Source organism: Diprion similis, chromosome 9 (assembly GCF_021155765.1).
Source record: "Diprion similis isolate iyDipSimi1 chromosome 9, iyDipSimi1.1, whole genome shotgun sequence".
Taxonomy (NCBI): Eukaryota; Metazoa; Arthropoda; class Insecta; order Hymenoptera; family Diprionidae; genus Diprion; species Diprion similis.
The window spans coordinates 3497691-3518765 of NC_060113.1; the positions used below are offsets into that span (position 1 = coordinate 3497691).

Sequence of the window (21075 nt, forward strand, 5' to 3'; positions counted from 1 at the left end):
GGTATCAGTCAATGATTTTGGATGAATAAATAAGGAGTTGAATACTTTTTTTCCCTTATAGTACATCCATCGAATAAGTATTATTATAACAGGTATTTTAGACTTTATGTAGATGCATTCCCAACTTTGATTAGTTACATGTATAATTAATGATGAACGTTGATTTCGTCTTCCATAAGTTGCAAATCTAAATTTTTGATCAAGCTCAACTAAAATAAAAGTTTAATCTTACTAGGGTAGCCAAAGTTGCGATGCCTTGTCGATTTAATAAAAAGGAATAAATAATAATAATAATAACAACAATAACGAATTTAATCCCGAGATACCGAATATTTCAGTAAGTGCATTTTTTATGACGTGGGGACTTTGTATTAGTTTCTCTTTCTTCGTTTCTTTTGTTTTTTCAATAAAAAAGCAGTGAAAGATGTTTGATATATTTATTATAAAACTGCGATTAAAAGATTTACTAAATTTTTTTCTTCCAAGTATATAAATTTTTCACGGTATTTTCTTTTTCATACAAACATACAAGCTCTCTATTAAATTGAAAAATTACTCAAACTTATGAGTATCTTAGAAATTAAAACGCAAATTCAATAAGTATCATAATTATCAAATTTCTGCACCAATATTAATATGTATATCTGGACAGTCCTAGGGTTAAATTAATGTATAATTGACATAATCATTCTGCTATTCTGAAACATACTCAGATTGATTTAGATATGTTAAAAATGTACCGAACAGCGGTCGCCATAGATCATACAATATTGAATGGGAAGAGTTGGGACACTCTCCTGATCAATAGGTGAACAATGAGAAATTGTTTCTGCCTAATTTATTTAAATTTAATTTTGGATATTTCCAAATAACAGGTAATCTTTTAGCAGTCTTTATACATGTCACTCCGTCCTTTTGGAACGACATAAAGAAAAAATTAACAACAATGATAACACATTAGGCAAGTTCACAGAGGCTGCGAATACAGAGTCTCACCTTACACGAGTGCAAGGTTTATTTTATTGATGTTTTTTCCTCCAAACACTCAACATTTGAAAAACGTTATAGCAATTTTACCAAGTATTAGTCAACGGTTATCTGTACTCATATTCAAATATTCGATTTTTGAATGCAGGGCAAATATTTATAGTTTTTCGAAACTTAAATTTGTTTTAATCAGAGCAAATTTTGCCGCTTGCGTAAGGTGGAACTTTGTATCCATTAGTCTTTGTGCAATTAGCACACTACTATGCACGCTAAGGCATCAAATTCTTAGTAGGCCGGTTTAAAGAGAGCATAGACCAGTGTGCCAGGTACTTGTGTGTTAACATTTTTTTTTTCAATGCCGTGGCTAGATACGTTGCGGTATAAGACAGTGCATCATTATTGTATTTCTTAGTAAAAAAAGCCTGCTTTACGTGAAATCCTTGATTATATTTTTCCAATAACTGTTTTATTCTGCCAAACCAGAATTGTATAAGAATATTGTTTGCAAGAACTTTGTGTATTATGAAGCAAAGGAAAATCAATTGAACTTGTCAAATAGTAGCTATATCCGAAAATACTAATAGATAATTTAATCTATCTCACGAAAAACGATTGCACATTGCACATTACGACATCATAATGTTTGTAAAAAATTTAGCTATCTCAAGAAATGCGGAAAATATTTTTTGGATAATATTTTGCGATACTTACATTATACCACACATTTATACGAGATATGAAAAATACTTGGCATGCGATGATGCCATTCGTGTAAATTTTATTTTACAATAGGATAGCAGCAAAAATATCTCCCTTCGATAGTAATAAGCGTGAAAAAATTTGATCAATTTTTCTTTTATATTTAATTAAAATCAAGCCACAAAACCACTTTGGGATTCGGATATAAATCAACGTTAAACATATTTTTTTACATGGACCATGTAATACAAACGGTTGATTGAAGATTGAAGGTGAAACTGCTTCTTTACAGTAGATAATCAAGATATCTATTTCTTATCTATTCGTAGAGTGATGAATATGCCTGCGTGCGTTATTCGTGGATAGTTTAAATGACATTCTGATATAATAATACACTCGCACTGTCATTCACGTAATTCTTAGATAATAACACCTTGTCAATGTTATCTACGCCAGTATATAAACAGACACACCTGTAACATACCAATTGGGGGATCCACTTATGTGCTTACCTGATACCATACTTTCTAAAACCATAAATCATTACCTCAATCAATACTTCATATTGTCAGTTGTCATATTTGCAATCGCTACATATCGATCTCATATCGTATTGGATTCACACCGCCATACATTCATCGATCTGTCATTGCATGCTTTTATTGGTTGTACATATTCAGATTGTAGTCTAACATAATGCAAGGTGCCTTAAAAATCGTACAGTTATCTAAACAATCTTTTACTCAAATATATGATAGTTGCTTATAAGTAAAACGGTAAAAAAAAAAAAAAAATAACTAAAAAAAATATGGGGAGTTGAAGGAAGAGAGGAAAAAAAAAATAAATAAAAATTAGAAAACTTGATGAAAGAAAGAGAATGATAGTATAGGTACTGCTTGCTAGGTCTAGATCAGAATATTGTGATGCTATCCGAATGTTCAAATTATCTTTACTGTTATCAGAACTGGCAAGTTAACGAGCGCAAGACCTGGATCAATGTTTAAAATGCTTAAAAACGATCAAAAAATTTTTGAATTTTTTTTCTAATTTCTCCAATTAAGAATATAATAATATGAAAGAAAGAATTATAACAATGTACCTCCACGTCGCGTGATCTTTAAGGCATCCTGGATAATAGTAATTATTGAATATTTTAGCATACAAGTAATAATACAAAACGATAAAAGGAATTGTCACTTGTGATCGTATCTCTACGAGGTTCGATTATTCATACCGGTGAAAGCTTTATGAAAACATTAGAAACGGGTAAATATGCTTACCTAAGCATATAGGTAACGCTTGAATTTGTATAATTTGTTTTTTTTTTTCTCACATTGAAATTTAATACTTTTTCATCATTTTGAATATTTTGTCCCTGTATACAAAACTAAAGTTGTTTAGCACGTTTTTGCACTAAATTTAGAATACACAATTTTTTTTAGTCTTTTTCCCTGTAGAACACAATGTTTATTCCTAAACGTTGTTTTCAATTATCACAAATTATTTTTTCAAATATTAATGCGGCTTAGTTTTTTTTCATTCTTTCGTTTCTTGAAATACTTCGTATTGACGTGATTATAAAGCTTGTTTTCTTCTTCCATTTCATTATTACACAATCACATTATTACCCAAAATGATGGGTTACACTGGGAGTTGGCTGTTCCGTTCGTAACTTTTTGCAATTGCAAGTATGCATTTGCAGTAAAGCACATATCCTAATCACGAGGTTCATTTTTCTTTTCTCGTATTACTTTTTTTTAATAATATTTTCTTTTCTTTTTTTTTTTTTGCATTTCCCTAAAAAGTACAAACCAACCAGGTTTACGCGTTTCTTGCCGAAAAATATAGGACTTGGGACTACGGATTTGTGGGTGGTGTGGGAGGTGTTGTACGTGGAGAGGGTGATGCACTGGCGACCAATGTGGGGCTCGCCGGTTGTTGCAACGGCAGGAACGCTGATCCCAAACTTGGTTTTAACTGGAATGTTACACTCGGCTTCGGGAAGTTGTCTAATTCGCTCAAGTCTATCATGGGCCGCCTATGCATATGAAAATAAATATCACATTCTACGATCATCTTTACTATTCTTCCAAGTCTGCGGAAATGTAAAGAGGCGGACACCGCTGCCAATCATTGACATTTCGCTCAGTAGATAAGAGATTTCTATTTTCGGTTCATAATAATTATATTCATTCCAACCTCCTAGAAGCCCGGTAAATTGTTTTTTGGTACAGCTTTTTTTGAAATAAACGTAATTTGTTTTCAACTTTGCTAAATTTTCAGTATGGAGTTACGTCTTACCTGACTTCCTCAAACTTCAGATTAACCTTCTCACAGCCATCTGGGGGTTCTCTAGCCAAAAACTTGTTGATGTGTGGTGACGTACCTGGGCGCCCATCTTTTTCTTGTTCTGGTGTCGAGCCACGACTTCCGCCTATGGATTCGGAATCACACATAAAGATAATGAGTTTGCAATAACTGAATCATATTGTGATTCCTGAAAAACACCACAGAGATAGGTGAAAATCGAACAAACAAAGAAACTAATCAACAAACCTCATGCTTTACGTAATTTCAACTACTCAATCGAGCACGAGACACTTGGATTGATGACATTTTGACTAAACGTTTCATTTCTTTGTTGCAACGATTGCACATATTTAGAGATTCTACATCGAACAGCCATTCGTTCAAGTTTGACTCGGTTGAAAATATTATAAACAGACTGTATGGTATGAAATGTAGGCAATTCTCGTTAGAGTAGTAGTTATAGCTATTGCGGCTGTTACTCAAGTGTATGGTGAGCACATAACAATGCTTTATAAAGTTTCACATCAGATAACGTAAGACAAAGATAAGATCGGAGGAATGTAGAGGCTGGTGAGATCATAGAAACAGAGGAACGCTAATACGGCCGAGTGATTACGTTGAGTTTCAAGATGATACTAAATCTAGTTTAATTCATTGCAGATTGAAATACGAAGGGTCTTTTTTTCAAGTTATCAATGTAAATCTAAATCTACTCGAGTTGAAATAATTGTAAAAATCAATATTCCGACTTACGAATAACGACATAATTTAGATCAAATATAACTTAAAGAAAAACTCTTTCGTGCTTTTACGTACCAGAGTGAAAAAAAAAAAAATTATAATTAAAAATAGATTTTTTAACGTAAACATTCAAATGAAATTCTGAAAAAATTGAAAAACAAATCTCAGAAGCTCACTCAGATTTGTTAAGTGGAATATTATTTAAAAATTGAATAGTTTTGTAAAGGCAGCATGATTTTCAAAAATTTTCCAACATTATTATCCCTTGATAAACGTTAGAATGTGATCAATTGTGAAGCTATAATATTTACTGTAAACTGACAAAGTAGGAGCTACGGTTTCTCAATATTTAGGTATCCTAGGATAGTTATAATTGCCCCGATGTATATTCAATAAGTAACATCTGACAAAGTTGTTGCTTTCTTTGGATATTCATAATTCAACCGATGTGAGTGGAATGGGACAAAATGCATTCTCAACATGCACATGCTAGAAAAAAAACGTGTATCAAAATGTAAATTTTGATCGACCAATAAATGGATTTGTTGGATTAAAGTTCAAAAGTTTGTGTCGTATAGGAGCCAACCTGGTGGTAGTTCACTGGCTGGACGGGAAGCATCCATAATACCAAGAATCAGTGGAGACTCAGAATTCCTTGACGAAGGGCCTGTTTTGTAACGAGTATATGCTATTGTTAGATGGCACTTGTGTTTAGGTGGCCCTAATGTTACACGACATTACGAAATACAATATGCTCCAAGAAAAAAAGAACAATAAGAAAAAATTCAAAAGATGTTGGCGAATTTTTAAAGACTACCATAATTATAATCATTAACAATTTTGATGGTTTACATAGACGTGAATGGGTCTAGAAATTCTTATCAGAATTAATAATTAAATTTCACAACTATAAAGCGCCACATTTTGATGTGCTCATTCAATTTATAGGCTCATTGAAAAACAATTAGTTTTTTAGTGATAGAGTGTCGTCATGCTTACATGAAGAATGAGAGCTGGAGTGAGCGTCGGCAGCTGGAGTTTGCGTGTTGACACTGCGAGTACCTCTTAGATCTGGGAAAGGCGCTCGGTGTCCCTCGGGTGTGATTTGTTCACGAAATCGTAACCACTAGACATGAAAAATTACGATTGAGTGAAATGCGTATGTTATAAAAGTAAATACATAGAAGTCGATAGATAAAATGCAGATAGTTATTTTTGAATATCCGATAGAATATCAATTCGATGGTACTTCAGGTAAAGTTTACCTTATCTTCAACGATTTGGTCTGAGTCAGTGGTATTGCCGCTTGATTTGAGCACCAACCCTTCAATTTCTTGATTGAGCCCTTCAATGGAAGATCGCATTGGAGGCCTCATTGGTTTCAATGGAATATTCATAGGACTGGCTTTAAAGCTCAAATAGAATTGGCTGTCTGTTGAGAAAAATCAAGTACTGATTAAGTACGAGGTTACATTAACAAATTATTTTCAATATTAAGTAGTACGGCCATTTATACAAGACAATACTTGTTGCAGTTCTCTAAATTGAATCAGCAATGATCGCTGTCTTAAAAATTCATCAACTCAAACTTACACATGGATGTTTGTGAAGCGATGCTTGGTAACGGGACTGTGTGATCCCCAGCCAAGGCAGGGGGCGGCCCGCTAGGCATTATGAGTCCGAAGGCAGCCGTTCTTTCTCTGCTACTTGTTCCTTCCTTGTTAGTACGTTGTAGTCTGAAACAAAATAAGAATTACGTGACGATGGGCGAAGATGAGATCAACGGTACTGTGAAGAGAATTAGTATTTCATATTTTCACCTGAAGGAAAAATATATTTCAGATTATTCTCACCGGTGCCTGATGAACTTTTCTAATTTTTCTTCAGTTGTGGCGACAGTGGCAGTGGTTTGCTCTATAGAATGCCGGGTATACATCTTTCGCGACTCGCTAGGCCATTCTTCGGTCTGATGAAGAAACAGGTTATTTAAAATTAGAAAAAACTAAATAGAGCTCGTTTATTCTTCTACCGATAGAATGCTAGAATTATAGTTACCTGAGTGGATTTGTCCACAGAGAGTAGAGTTTCGTGAACGTAATAGACGTCGCGTGGCCACTGTCCTTTCAGGTATAGAGTATCGAGGGATGCAGTCCTTCTGATATTTTGGCCGCTGCTGCATCTTAAACCTTCGCTGGACCTGCCGCTCAATGTTTTTGACTTCGCTACAAGTCAACAAAAAGGTTTAGAGTGACCAGATTCAACCGTGTAACCATTCAACTCAGTTTACAAAGAGGTCAGTCGGCGGTACTCGCCAAAAAATATTATTTTGGAAGTGTTTAGTACGATCATATAAAAATGTATGCTAAAAACTGTGTACACATTTAATATGATTCGAATGGAATGGAATCCACTGTTTGGTAGTTGCCGATTTTACTAAAAATGAAATCTCATGATCCCAAACAAGTTTTTAATTGCGTATCTTGCCTTGTAGACTTTTGATAAGTGATAGTGCCACCGTGAGCTCAGTATGTATATCCCGGCCTGCACCACGCTTAGTATTTTTGCCAAAAGTAGTACAAAGTTGACCGATGTTGTCAATATTTCATTTGTTAGCGTTGTCAATGTGAATTACAAGTGTTAGAGAATATAATGAAACAGAGGGAATTCATCATAAGAATCGGAGGTCGCATCTAATGAAATTCGATGAAGGAACTTTGAGTGTGGATCAGACTGTGTTATTAAAATTCTTATTTTTCTAGAAATATTACAATGAGTTTGCTTCCTTTTATCAATATTATTCGCAGTTTATGTGGCCCAAGTAATAGAACAAGGCGGACTCGATAAAAATTATATAAATAATTCAGCGAGTTGAAGGAGAGTCTTGCAAACAAAAATCAACAAAGAGAGGGTGAAAAACGAAAAGAGATATTTGTATCGTTTTGCTCTCCCAAGTACAAATAAAAGCGAAACAAATCGGATGTGTTGAGTGGGGGATAAAGTTTCCCACACCGTGAGAAATAATCAAATTGTTGTCAATTTAAAAAGCGGATATTCGAAGGAACGAATCGAATCGAATCCGTAGTATTGCGGCTCGTACTAGGCAGGTACACATGCACCATGTGTGCACGCGCATAGTATACGCACACAGAGAGAGGCGGCCGCCTAGCGTAGACGCAATACACGTAGACGCGCTGGCGCGTAGGCACGTGAAGTTAGGCGTAGATGTGTGAGAGGGTGTTATGGATGTGTAGCATAGCGATGCATCGGCCCGTTCGATTTCCATACGTCGAAGGAGGAATGATATCCGGTTGAAATAGTAAATATCCAAGGGTTTCGACGGATGGCCGTGAGAGTAAGATGCGAGCTGTTTCTACAGCGACAAGCCGGGAGGTTATAAAATAGAATACCTTTGTAGGAAAGAGAGCCAGGGCTTCGCTGCCCGGAGGAGGATTGATCGGGGGAGATGCGAGCCCGCCACGCGTTCGTCGGCGAGACGGTCGGGCTGTTGCTGTTGCTTTTTTTCAAACTGCTGCTTTGTCTGAGGAGAGAACTCATAGGTAAAGTGGCCCGCATCGGGCCCTGTTTCGACGTTGAGCATGGTGAGGATTTTCGCATCCGCTGCGATCCCGACATTTTGTCATGTAGACAGATGCGGTCGGTCCCCTCGGCAGGATGGATGTATTTCTATAGTTAATAAACTCGCGTCGGCCCGCGAGGTACACGCGCACTCACCACCCACTCGGCACACGATTAATAACCGATTAAACTAACGCCTCCCTTATGTCTTCCGAGTCTTTTAACACAACGTATTTAGACACGGCACCGATTATACATACACTCTACGCTACGCGTCTTGTCATTTGCAATGTTCTGCTGCCTCAACACGCGCATCACGTGATCACCTATCCTGCCCGGTCATTGGCGATCCCGTCGCCCCGACAGAGCGTCGTACTACGCTGGGACGCGTTCCATTCACTACCGTCCTCTCCTTCTCCCTCTAACCATCCGCCCGACGAGGACGCACCGGGGCTCTGCCGTCGGTCGAACGAGGACGCAGAGAGCTTAGAAAATTTTTGAGCGACAACCTCGTTGTACCTACTCTCGAGTCTCTCGACTGCTCGCCGCGGCGTCGCTCGTTTACTCGCCTTCGGCGTTTCGGAAACAAGGACGGCACGTTGCTCGCCCTGGTGCGCAGGAGCAGGATAAGTAGCGTGCATGAGAGAGGGAGAGGGAGGAAAAAAAAAAAACAAGACCTTTCGTTAGACCCTGTTGTGTACAGTACCTACACGTAGTTTCATCGTACCGAAACGTGCCCAAAGTATGTATGGGCTATGTTGTACGCGGCTTCCTACGAGTTGGAATTTCGAACATTCTTTTTTTTTGTTTTTTTTTTTTCATACTTCTCTCGTACTCCCCCCTCTTCTTCTTACCTTTCGCCTACCTAAATGACCACCATTTCAAAGAATAATAAAGTACTAAAACAAGACGCTAGCAGCCTTGGAGAAAAAGTATGTCTTACTACTAGATATGGTAGCAAATTTTTAAGCGAAATGTATTTGCTTGTTTTTTTGTTATCGGGTTTTTTTTTTTTTCCTTTTTTCTTTTTTTGAGTAAGCAACAACTATTCCGTAGCCCATCAAACTGAGATACTTTTTTTTTTTTTTGCTTCTACTACTTACGTGGGTAGAGATGTTTCAGAGATATTCTGCGATGGTTTGAAATTTTCATTATTCGATAAGTTTCAGATCGTGTATTGAATTCACTGAGGATTATCGTAACGTATAGATATCGGGGTGTAAATAAAATAGTATCTTTATCTGATGTAATCGTAAAACGAAGCGTTAAGTTTATTTACAAACAAGCTTTGTACAGCGTAAGATCTGGTTTTGCTTTTTTATTTTAGGTAGTATTTATATGACATTGATTTACATTGAATTATGTAATTTTGTTTCTATTTTTTTTTTTTTTTCTTTAATTATAGAATATGACTAGATCAAAGAATATCATTGATGAGTATAGTCGAGTATGTATAATATTTAACACTGTAAGATCTAGTTGAGTAGTTTTTTACTTAACAATGCTTTAACCCTCGACTGTTGCGTATATTTGTGAACATTGAAGTAAAAAGAAGTGAACTTGCAGTTGTTGGCGTTATATGTAATGAACAGGTATAATACTAAATTTCTGATTTTTCTGTCAAACATATTCAAAGATTTGCAGCCGGGTCTGCTTAAACCTGTTTCTTTGATTATGACCCTATAAATTTTTAACGAACGACACAAAAGAGACGGCTTATAATTAATTTTGTGATAATAAATTTTAATACTATCTACGCAGAAATTAAGTTGCGTAGGATTTATGGCTATAGAAAATAATGGCAATAATACTTACATTCTATAACTTACAACGTAATGTTTAATATTTATAAATAGAAATTGTGTAAAAACGATACAAATGTTCAGCATATAAAACGAATGTGACAAAAAGTTAGAAGAAGACTAAGAATTCGGTTCTCCCATCAATAAACATTTTTAAGTAATATTCCGCCATAAAAAATGGTTTTAAGATAGCAGTCTTTTCAACTCTAGTCTCTGCCATCTCCTACTTATAATAGTTTACTAAAATGCCACGTGACTTATAATTAGCTAAATATTAGTTAACCACCATTTTACTTCAATGCACACCTGAATTACTTCAACATTTTATTTAGTACACGTGGCATGAACAGAAACTGAAATTTTTCCCTTTTCGGTCATCATTGCATTGTGATTAGTAAACAAAGTTAAAATGCATGTGTTTAAATGCAAGTTTTTGCACAGTCTAATATACAATAAGAAATGTGTTTCATCAAATGCCAACAGATTGGAAAAACAAGTATATGAATTAATAATGGCAAGTTACTAGAAACGAGAAAACATTAAACAAGTTTCTTGCATTTAATTTTAACCAAATTAAAAGACGTTCGACACGAACGTTCTGAATGCTATTAAATGCACTTTTACTATCGCTTATAATAATTAGTAAAGAGTAAAACCATTTCGTTCGCCTGTGAATTGTATAGATAGAAGTATTCTCGTAAATTTACACTGAATCCTGGATCATTCGCACGGAGGTAAATGAATGAGCAGTATTGTTTCTATAAACAAAAGCCATTTCGTACTGACTATAGATCTCTATAATAAATAGCCACTTCTATTTCCTAATACTGAAAAAATATATACAAATTTTTTACATAATTCTCATACAAATAACAATTCTTTTTTTACTTTACAACAATTTTTTTGTATCAACCGTTCAAGAATTGAAATTAATTCTTTCTGGCGAATGTTATTTGTCAAACTTTTTCCCTTTACGTGAAATACTGCCGTTTTCAATAACATTTTCGTTTTATAATCCAGTTTTATCTACAATTAATTTCAACGACAATCATAGATAGGTAATTGTTTTTGTAATCTCCCGTTGCACAGACAGGAGTGAAACTACCCATAATCTCTAAATAGAGAGAATTATTTTTTTTACATCCAAAAGTATGTATTACACGTTGCTGTGGTCGTAAAATCAGTTTTTTCAATTTAATCAAATCTAAAGATATAATTTCCTTTAGAAAAAAATTATACATTTGTATATATAATTATATGTCACACATCATGTTACTTTACACTAATATATCACCTTGTTTGGGTCATGGATAAGTTTATTTCCTTGATCTATCGATTAGTCAAGATTTTGACGCGCAAAAATAATCTATAAAAACCGTATTTGTTGAATCGTTAATGGATAACAGGGGTCGTAAGGTTACTTAATATTCGTAAGGCACTAACATCGGATAACTGAACGAATCCTTCTGTTTAAACCCCTGATCGGTGAACAAATTACTTCTGAATACAAAGCTGGGTATAATTTTTAGAAAGCGATATACTCAGCAGAGCTGTACACAGAACTGTAACATTTCGCTCATGAACACTGAGAATAATAAATAATAATTGAAGATTCACAGAAAAGTATTGCACGTTTGCTCACATGTCGAAAAAACCATCAGTGATAGTGGACAACGATTACTTAGAAATTAACATATTGTAACATCAAACAAATGCGTGTCGACAAGATTCGATACTGAGTTCTAATCACTCGAATATTTAACAGTTTTAAAGACACGAATATGAAATAATATTTAGTAATAGACTGGTTTTCAATTTTAATTAAACAATTTACTGAGTGATTTTATAAGGTTTATGTTTGGATAGGCACTGCATATTAACTATTGTTACCGTTCATTGATTTCACTATTACTTTGGCAGTTGAATTCATAAATTCGTGTGGTTTCGCAAATTATTGTGAAAAAAAAAAACGCAAATTATTCTGAGTTTGTTTAGAAGTATTTTGAGGACATCTCCAGAGCAGTGTTGAGTTTTAGGCAAACATCCCATAGCATTCATAGCACTTGTGCGTAACATTACGCCTAGAAAATTAAGCAGTCAAGATACGAAGCTCGAACGAGATAAATATAGCTAAGCATTTTGTGTATTCAATTCCCACATACACAGGAAATTGATTTTAATCAAATCATTGACATGGAGCTTTGAAAGTAGAATAAAATCTAGTACTCTTCTGCATTTTGTAAATGCTTATGTAATATTATCCTGCAAACACTCACCGTGATGGATGCTAACGGATTCGCAGGAGTTTTTACGCAATCTCATCGCATCGTGCGAGAGAATTACTTTTAGTTTTGCGTAATAGCATTCACCAATACCGATATTTCTTCAGACAATCGTTTCCGAGGTCGACGACGACTAAATGGTGATTAGGCAGTATCGCGATACCCGAAGGACGCCGTAGTTTTGAACTGTGAGAATCTATTTCAGTCAACAGTGTACCTCCTCCAAGTTTTAGCACATGAATTACACTGCGACCCTTGTCACATCGAGACCCAACAATCTTGCCATCCGTGTCTACGGCGATGCTTCCATACCTTCCTTTCCCTGTAAGAATTTTGCAGAGATTTGTTATTTAAATTTCGGATTAATTCCAAGATTCAGTTGGTGTCTTATTTGATTGGCTCCACTCTTGGAGAGATTTTTATCGACCAGTGTCTAAAGGATTTGCAAGCTAGATATTCTATAACATATTCTATATCTTCCGTTATACTTGGATTAAGATTGCTGGACTTACCTTTACCTTCGGCGTAGATTTCTTCTGAGAAATCTCCCTTGGCAGAAAATACTTGAATACGCGAATCGGCGACTAAAATTTCACCAGCTGGTCCGACGGTCACTGAACTTATCAATTTGAATGTATTCCGTTTACCCACCTGTCGAATATTCAATAATTTTGTGATACATGTATATTATTGTATATATATTATACACATACATTTTTCTTACGTGTTTCGTAGTATTATTGATAATTGAATATGGCAACTCACTTGAAATAACATCTTTCCATCACAATCAAATACGAATACACAACTTTGGCCATTGTCGGCTACTAGTACGTGACCATAACTTCTGTCCACAGCGACATCTATAGGCTCCTAAAAAATATCATACACTGGATAGTTTGAGAATATTTTAAAATCATTAACAAAACTATATGTATTTTCGAATGAATCTCGTATTCCTTCATTTGCCGGATAAAGGGACACAACCTTATAACGTGTAATGTTCACCTGGAATCCGTTGTACGAAAAGGAGCGTATCGTATCCCCAAACGAAGTCATTTCTGTAACTGTGCGAGTTCTCCAGTTTATCACTACAAGTCCTTGCTCGGAAATTGCGATTCCCGTACAGCTACGTCCGTCCAATCCTTCATTAGTAATGTGCCTTTGGAATTCCAGATCGTGGTTCAAAACCTGATAAATGCAATTAACACTATGAGGGGGTTACCTTTCAATATCATACAGTTAGTATTACACCTTCTGGCTTCACTGAATAAATTTGATTGTTAGCAAAGCACAAGTTGAATCATAAAATCATGGCGTGTTTACTGTTATCCGACAATTTCCAGTGTCTACAACGTAGATTGTTCCATCGTCGTCAACAGCTACGGCAACTGGTTGATGAAAATCGTCTTTTCCGTGACCTCGTTTTCCATACATTTTAACAGGTTCATTGTGCTCAGTTACATCAAAATAGAGAGGATGATCTTTTATGGGTCGCTCAAAGACAGACACTTTCAAAATGTAACGACTCGCACTGGGCGGTCGAAATAATACTTCATACGTTCCATCCTCTAAGTCTTTAATCTCTGTTTCAACGGAAGTTGTTGAATTTGTCGATTGAATTGTTTCCGCTAATGTCAATTCTGCACTGATTGGATCACCTCCTGCATTCCTGGGGTGTCCGTGATAATCGACTGTTTCTATCACAACTATTGACTGCAGCTTAGCAACTGCAGGTTCTTTCAGTCTTGCTCTACACAGACCTGTGGTAGTAATAAAATTAGCATACCAATTCAAATTTCTCATTGTAAACTATGCCTGCGGCGCTTTCTGATATAATTCTCTAATTTACCTGGTAGTGTTGTGCTCGAACGTACTCGCCCAAAAGTACTAAGTACAGCTTCTATTTCCGCGTGCGCTTCGTTGTGTAAAAATTCTGCTGTGATGAATGCATTTTCTCTTGGTTCGCTAAGAGCTACGGCTGCATCCAATTGATCTGACAAGCTCCCAATTCTTTGAGTAATGTTACGGACTTCGACCTTAGAAAAAATGTATATTTTAGTCCAGTCAAACCATCACACGGCATACAGATTCACAGTTTTATACCTGGTACTGAAGACCTTCGCACTCTCGCTCAACTTTGTTCTTTTCTGCTTCAATCAGTGCATGCTGTTCCTCAAGAACGTGCCTCTTGTCTCTAGCTGCTGCGGTGACCGCCGCTTGGAGTTCCACTTTCCTCCTTTCTACTCGCGCAATAATTTCCGCAAACTCCGTGTCGACTGCATTCAAGCATCTCTCTGTGGCAGTCTCTAAGCGTCTGAGCTCAGCGCTGACCGAGTCTTGTGCCTGAGTTAACTATGATTTGTACAAGAAGTGGAGTTAAAATGAATATTGCAGATTCAGAAAGTAAAAATGAAAAATATATTCACACCTTGGATATACACTCGTTCGCTTTGTAGAGCAGTATTTCTGACATACGTTTAATGGCGATACTAAAAGGAATAATAGTGTGTTCCGTGCATCCAGGTGAAGTGCCAGCATGGCTGCCGCCGGTGCAGACCGTACAAAATACAGTATCACAGGTCTCGCAGAATAGAAGTTCTTGATTTATGTGGACCGAACATTTAGGGATGACCTGTAACATTTCGTAAAACCATGTTTCTTAAGTTATCCACTTGCGTATTATTGTGATAAATAATTCGTTACTTTGCTTCTTTAGAAGGCAGCTTAGATTTAATTATCAAAGATTCGTTTCAATTGCCCTAAAAATGTGACTTTAATTTTAAATTGCAGTAAATTTTCACAACTTGTATCTGATATTTTTGCTAAAATTTATGAAAAAATAAAAATTCCATATTTTAATGTTTCAGAATATTTGGGGGAATGGATAAGTAATCGTCATTTGTCCCAGGATGACGAGTAATGAAAATATACCTCGCGTCGCTGCCTGGACATGAGGTCGAGCAACTGATTAACCAGAAAACTCGGTGGTAACGCCGGCACTCCACCTCGAGGAATAGTGATCAGTTCTCGACAAATAGGACATCGGAATGCTCCAGCTTCTCGGGTTTGTGACGCGGCGATCCTTGTCAGACAATGGAGACAAACCTGCATGGAAATAAGAGGTGTGATTTGGTTAGAAAAAAAATCAGATAAACTAAAAAATTTCTATATAATATATTTATATAACGATTACCAACCGTATGCGAACATGGCAGTAATTTTGGTGTATGTTCACTGCCGTCGTACACGCAGAGACAAGTTCCGCACGTTAAAAAACTTTCGTTAAAATCTTCGTAATTAATGCTGACTGTTTCTACGAGCATCGAGCTCATGCTGACCATTCGCTCCCCTAGCCGCGTCCTGGAATGTTAAATATTGAGTTAAAAAACAAGTTGGCTGCACTTTGGAATTATCAAGAATTTTAACAGTTTTCAGTTAAGGAATGAAAATTATTTAACAGATTTTTCTTTTAGCTCCGAGTATTCTTCTTCTCGGAATTTATGTATGACTCATTGAGTAGGTCAGGGAAAAGTGTTGTGTCTACATCTCCTAGAATCATTTCCTTTTTCGTAGTAAATAAAGAAATGAGGAAAAATACGACACTATCATAGTTGTTAGAAAAATATAGAAATTCGAAATTTAAAAGAAAACTTACTGGATGGCGAGCCGTAAAGCTTCCATATCGGAGCAAAGCTCCAAGCTGTGTTGTAGGATTAAATGCCCACTGACCAAGAATGCTAGTATTCAACTACGTCTTTCAATTTAAATATAATCAACAAAGAGAAGAAAAAGAAAGACAAAAAAAAATAATAATAATAGTACACGTGTAATTGTTTGAAATTCCTTTGTCGTTCACAGTCCAGGTTTAATCGTAGGTAATTATTTAACGGTTTAAGAACTTTTCAAAGAAAAAAAAAAAAAACCACCGAATTCCAATCGTTCCGCAGTTGCACTTTTATCGAGAATGAAAATCGAAAATAACCTTCCCCTGCTAACACACTCCAATCGGTAAGACAATGTATAATATTTATCTCCTTCTCTCGTTATTTCTCAACTTTATTCCGGCAATTTTCACGTCGAGACGCTCGCCCGTTCATTGTCTGTTTACCGATCTATCTATCCTTCTATCCATCCACCTATTCTATCGCTGAGTTGAAAAATAAAAATAAAAAACAAACTGTTGTTATCACTCGACTGGCATTGCCCTACGACGTTAAGCGTATACAAATTGCACGGCACGCGTGTTCGATCGTAAAGTAATCAATCAACGATGAACGAAGGTAATAGTAAGAAAGTACAAGATACATACGCAGCCCGAGCTACCGGAGCCAAACGGCGAAGCTTTTAATTTTTCTAAACAAAACACGGCCGAGTCGAGGCTGCGTTGCATCGCGGCAGCAAGGCAGCAAGGCAGCAACACTCGGCTCGCTGCGCGGCACTGCACTCTGCCGATACGTTGTTGGTTGTTATGTGTGCGCGACTTCACAGCTGTGCCGTTTCCATGTCGTCCGTGTGGTCCGTGTGGTGCCGTTGACATTCGGCACGAACTAGTATTTGTCGGCGCACACCAGGCGCAGCCGGTTGCCGGTGTGTGTTTCCTACGTTTCCTATCTCCTCCACGCATCGTCCGCCGCGCCGGCCAGCAGCTAAGCGAGCTAAGCTAAGAAAAGGAGCACCGATGCGATTCCAGTCCGGCATCCATTGCGGGAGGGGGACTCTGTGTAACCCGTCTGATTGCGTTTGTGTCGGAGTTTTACTCCCGCTGCCGCGCTGTAGCGGCAAAAGGTGGCTGTGTTTGAGCAACCGAGGGTAAGTCGCGCAGGTGTGCGTCGTGAGTGTGCTAAATCTGTTGTGTGTGTAGTATATTGGAGGGAGAGATATAATAGTTGAAAATGCGTAGTACGGGCACTTGTTTGGGAGAATTTGAGAAACAACCGAATCACGTGTTTCCGCGCTCGGTTGTTTCGGACTTTTCGAATCTACGACTCTGAAGTTAGTAACGTAATAGTTCAAGAAAAATTATTGTCGTGCAATTTTAAAACGATTTTCAACTAGTTTTATAGTTTCTTATGAGAATAATGGTTTGTTTGTCATCGTTTTCCTTGATCTTAGACAGTTATAGGCTCGTTACGGTAACTTTAATTATCAACTTCTCGAATTTTGCATCGCTATCGAAGTCGAATAACATAAGCTACTGAGAGACCGACATTTCGACAAGCCAACAGCATCTCGTTCGGCTTACAATTAGCTCCGATTTCTTCACGCAACCTTTGTCTGAGCATCGCATCGTTACGTGAAGTGCATTCTTGGTAAGCATGTATGCCCTATGTATTTGGAAATGCAGGTTTAAAAGGAGCTCCGTACCTACATACTAGCATTGTCGTTCCGGCTGACAATAAGCTGTGAACTAAAAAGGCTCGGGCGGTTTCCATACATGGATGAAGAATACGCAATTGCTGCACGTGTCTCTGGACCTTATTATTATACATATATTACTCACTTATGCCTTATTGTCAATCATACAAATGCATATATTTCGCTTCTCAAGTGCGAACGTGATCATTGACTCCACTGTAGGTATACCGTACAATTATGAGACTGAAGTAACGTAGTAACGTTAACGCAACGAAACATGGATGGAAAAATGACTATTTTGCAAGTTTGTATCGACTTTTAAGTAATTAAGTTTTCAAAAATGAATACGTTTTGCCTCATAAAGGTGTATATCGCGTTTCAGACATCTTTACAATTGAGAAATTATAGCGATTTTTTTCGAAACCTCGTGTATAATTCAGTCTTCTCGGTTCTATAATACAGGCTTCTTCAGCATGGCGAATGACGTTTATATTTCCAGATCATCGTTCGCTATTTAGTAGTGGTATAATACTCGATCAGGAATGCGGAAATGTTCGTAAATTGAAAGAATTTAAATTTGTACATTGTCGTAGGTTCGGTTTAATAGAAGTACAAACACAATTAGTTATTTATTGTCTTTGGGTAAATGAGACTTGAATCAACGAATGAAACGCGCAAGAACGTAAAAAATAATCGTTGTCTGAATATGGTATAATTAAAATACTCACATGAAGGGGCAGCAATTCATGAAGGTTTCGTCCTGCATCAAACGAAAAGATCACCAAGCTGTAACCCAGGAAAAAGTATTCGTTGTCTAAATCAGCTTCCAAAGAAACAAATTACACATTTACGACAAGACACAATAATGATAATAATAATAATACAGAAATGAAAAGAGGATCGAATTATTCTCCGTAACGGCAAAGAATAACCGAATATATGTATATACATTCGCGTGCCCGAGATTTAACAGCAGATAATTCAATAACCATCCTGCACTGACCCAGCTGCGTCACGTGCATATCGCACTTTGTCGTTATTATGCCTACCAATACCGAATCGAAAAGAACAGTTTTTTCATCCGTGTTACCGCGACCAGCTTGTGGAGCATTCTCAATCGTATTACACCCAATCCTGCTATATTAAATTACTGCATTAACTTCTGCCGCATATATAAGCTGCTGCTACCGAGGGCATTGAATTACGAGCGTGAGATATATGTCTGTTATACATCATGCGTACCATATACACCTGCAGTTTAAGTCGTCTACCGTAATATCATACAATTACTGTTATTACGCGACTGCGATAAAGCACTCGCGACGACGACGAGCGGAATATTAATTATTTTTACTAATTTCAATTCGAGACTCGTTCGAACTGATTGCTGCGGAAACTTTCGTGCGACACCTGCGAGCCGTTGCACATGTACACCATACCTTATCGTGTGTATATATATATATATATATAATTATATATATATATATATAGGTGTGTATAACTTTTCGATGCTCGTAGCGATGTTTCTGCACTTTGTGCATGCAGCCGTTGCACAGTTGCATGTTATTCCTAGTATACCATTTCCTCGACAAAAGACCAGGTGGATCAGTTTCTGGTGTCGCGTTACAACTACAGCAACCTGATACACACCCTATCCCACATGTAAATATGTATAATAATATATAGTTATGTCGGTACATAACGGCAGAATGGGAACACTGACGAAGGCATGCAATGTGGAATTATTCATACTTGTTATTCGGTGCGCAATTTTTCTTCCAAATATTTAAATTATTAAGAAAATTTCGCTTTATATATTTTAGTACGGGTGTGTTCGAGAAAAAGTGATTACGAAGATAAAAAGTTTTTCCATCGTACATACGTGTACATACTATTGTAGGTATACTTGTATACATATGCGGAGCTTATCGTTGGAAATAATCTCTTGGTGCACGAATTTTTTTAACCAAATACTGGAGGTGAAAGTTGTGTACTTATGGTATACAGACGCGGCGTATAAGATAAGACAATATCATGCATTCAGTGTAGATCTTTGGTCTCTACAACGTGATACGGAAAAGCCAGATTTAACTTTAGAGAACTCCTGAGAATGTGTCCATACGTTACTAGAATTAGAATGCCCAAGTCTCGTTTCAACTATACCGAATAACTAGAATTTCTTTCACGTGTATTTATATATACATGTATGTGTGTGTATATATATATGAATATTGGGCAGAAGTTGGAAAAACTATATATAACTATCACTGCCCTTAATCCTGTAACATAGGTATGCATTTGACGGCTGCACTCTTAATTACCGAAAAGTAAAGTTCCGACGGAGTAATATTCCGAAAATTAAAATATACTAGCACAGTGTAGTTCACTCAACGAGTAACGGGTGCAAAAAATTCCGAATTAGGTGCATTCCGAACGTAAAAATACGTAAAAATATGGAAAATCTAAAACAAACAAATATCAAAGTGGTGAAATTTCACTGAATCAGAAATTCATGGAAATGAAAAACTTCGATCATTCGAAATTTAGATGTTTAGTCAAGGTTTTAACTTCTTTACTTCAAGTTTCGCCATTGATAAATTCGGAATTTAGCGATTCCGGAACTTTTTAAATACGGAATTGCAACCCCGCCTCGTTTGAAGTAAATATCAGTTTGCCCGCGATTTACAAGATGCTCTAATATTAATAACACTTTGAATTTTCAGCTCTCTAACATCAGCCGCAGCAGCATCCTTGTTATCAGCATGGAAAGTACCTACGTAACCAGCAGCAGCAGCAACGGGTCTCACTGCATGCAACAGGGAATAAAGGGAGGACAGCTGATATTGATTTCCGTGTGATGAATAAGAGTCGGAGCGGCGCTCGTGCGTAAAACGATGAAGCTACTGAACAAGTGGCTCTCGAAACAGGGACAAACTCTTCGACGACTTCGCCGAGCGAGGGGCAATATTGAAACACCGGAAACCCCGGAGTCTGGATGTTTTCGCGTTTCCCATGCACGACAGCCCGTAAGTAAAATCCATCCATTCATCCACCTAAATCTTTTCTTCTCCTACAGGCACCCCAGAGAAGCGCGGAGAGCATGCGCACCTTGATTTGGGTCACTCACCAGCCGACAAGCCGCGCAATATTTACGTCGAATCATCTACCGCAGCAGCGGTCCTCCTTTGTTCGACGAAATTCAATTTCCGAAAGGTTCTCGCTCGAGTCTTTTATTCTCGATCATGTGGAATCCCGAGAAATTTGTGATCCAGACGAAAGGGATGAACTAGATAACTACTTTGTTCTCTCTCACTGCTGCT

The 21075-nt window shown here is 37.0% G+C and overlaps 2 protein-coding genes and 1 long non-coding RNA gene across 8 annotated transcripts; 1 reads left to right on the forward strand and 2 right to left on the reverse strand.

Moving 5' to 3' along the window:
- Positions 1 to 452: 452 nt before the first annotated feature.
- LOC124410693 (protein FAM117B-like) lies at positions 453 to 8665 on the reverse strand. Of its 2 annotated transcripts, XM_046889263.1 has the most exons (9): positions 8145 to 8665; positions 6793 to 6959; positions 6591 to 6703; positions 6331 to 6473; positions 6003 to 6169; positions 5737 to 5863; positions 5324 to 5404; positions 3988 to 4120; positions 453 to 3724 (listed from the first exon to the last, which is right to left on the reverse strand). In XM_046889263.1, exons 1-9 carry the CDS (start codon positions 8368 to 8370, stop codon positions 3544 to 3546), a joined length of 1338 nt encoding a protein of 445 aa, XP_046745219.1. In that variant the 5' UTR covers positions 8371 to 8665; the 3' UTR covers positions 453 to 3543. The 2 variants fall into 2 exon arrangements, with proteins under 2 accessions (XP_046745219.1, XP_046745220.1); XM_046889264.1 differs by lacking the exon at positions 5324 to 5404 and having other exon boundaries at positions 8145 to 8662.
- Positions 8666 to 8685: 20 nt separating this feature from the next.
- LOC124410695 lies at positions 8686 to 15607 on the forward strand. Its single transcript, XR_006929615.1, has 2 exons — positions 8686 to 9055; positions 15268 to 15607. It is a non-coding gene; the product is annotated as an uncharacterized LOC124410695 (long non-coding RNA).
- LOC124410691 (tripartite motif-containing protein 2-like) lies at positions 11934 to 21021 on the reverse strand. 5 transcript variants are annotated; one of them, XM_046889259.1, is made up of 12 exons: positions 20883 to 21021; positions 18484 to 18515; positions 15598 to 15760; positions 15332 to 15505; positions 14829 to 15032; positions 14504 to 14752; positions 14250 to 14436; positions 13724 to 14160; positions 13406 to 13588; positions 13163 to 13270; positions 12916 to 13048; positions 11934 to 12719 (listed from the first exon to the last, which is right to left on the reverse strand). In XM_046889259.1, the coding sequence occupies exons 1-12, from the start codon at positions 20916 to 20918 to the stop codon at positions 12481 to 12483; spliced, it is 2145 nt and encodes a 714-aa protein (XP_046745215.1). In that variant the 5' UTR covers positions 20919 to 21021; the 3' UTR covers positions 11934 to 12480. The 5 variants fall into 5 exon arrangements, with proteins under 5 accessions (XP_046745215.1, XP_046745214.1, XP_046745216.1 ...); XM_046889258.1 differs by having other exon boundaries at positions 12910 to 13048; positions 20883 to 21018; XM_046889260.1 differs by having other exon boundaries at positions 12910 to 13048; positions 18484 to 18541; positions 20883 to 21007.
- Between the last annotated feature and the right edge of the window lie 54 nt (positions 21022 to 21075).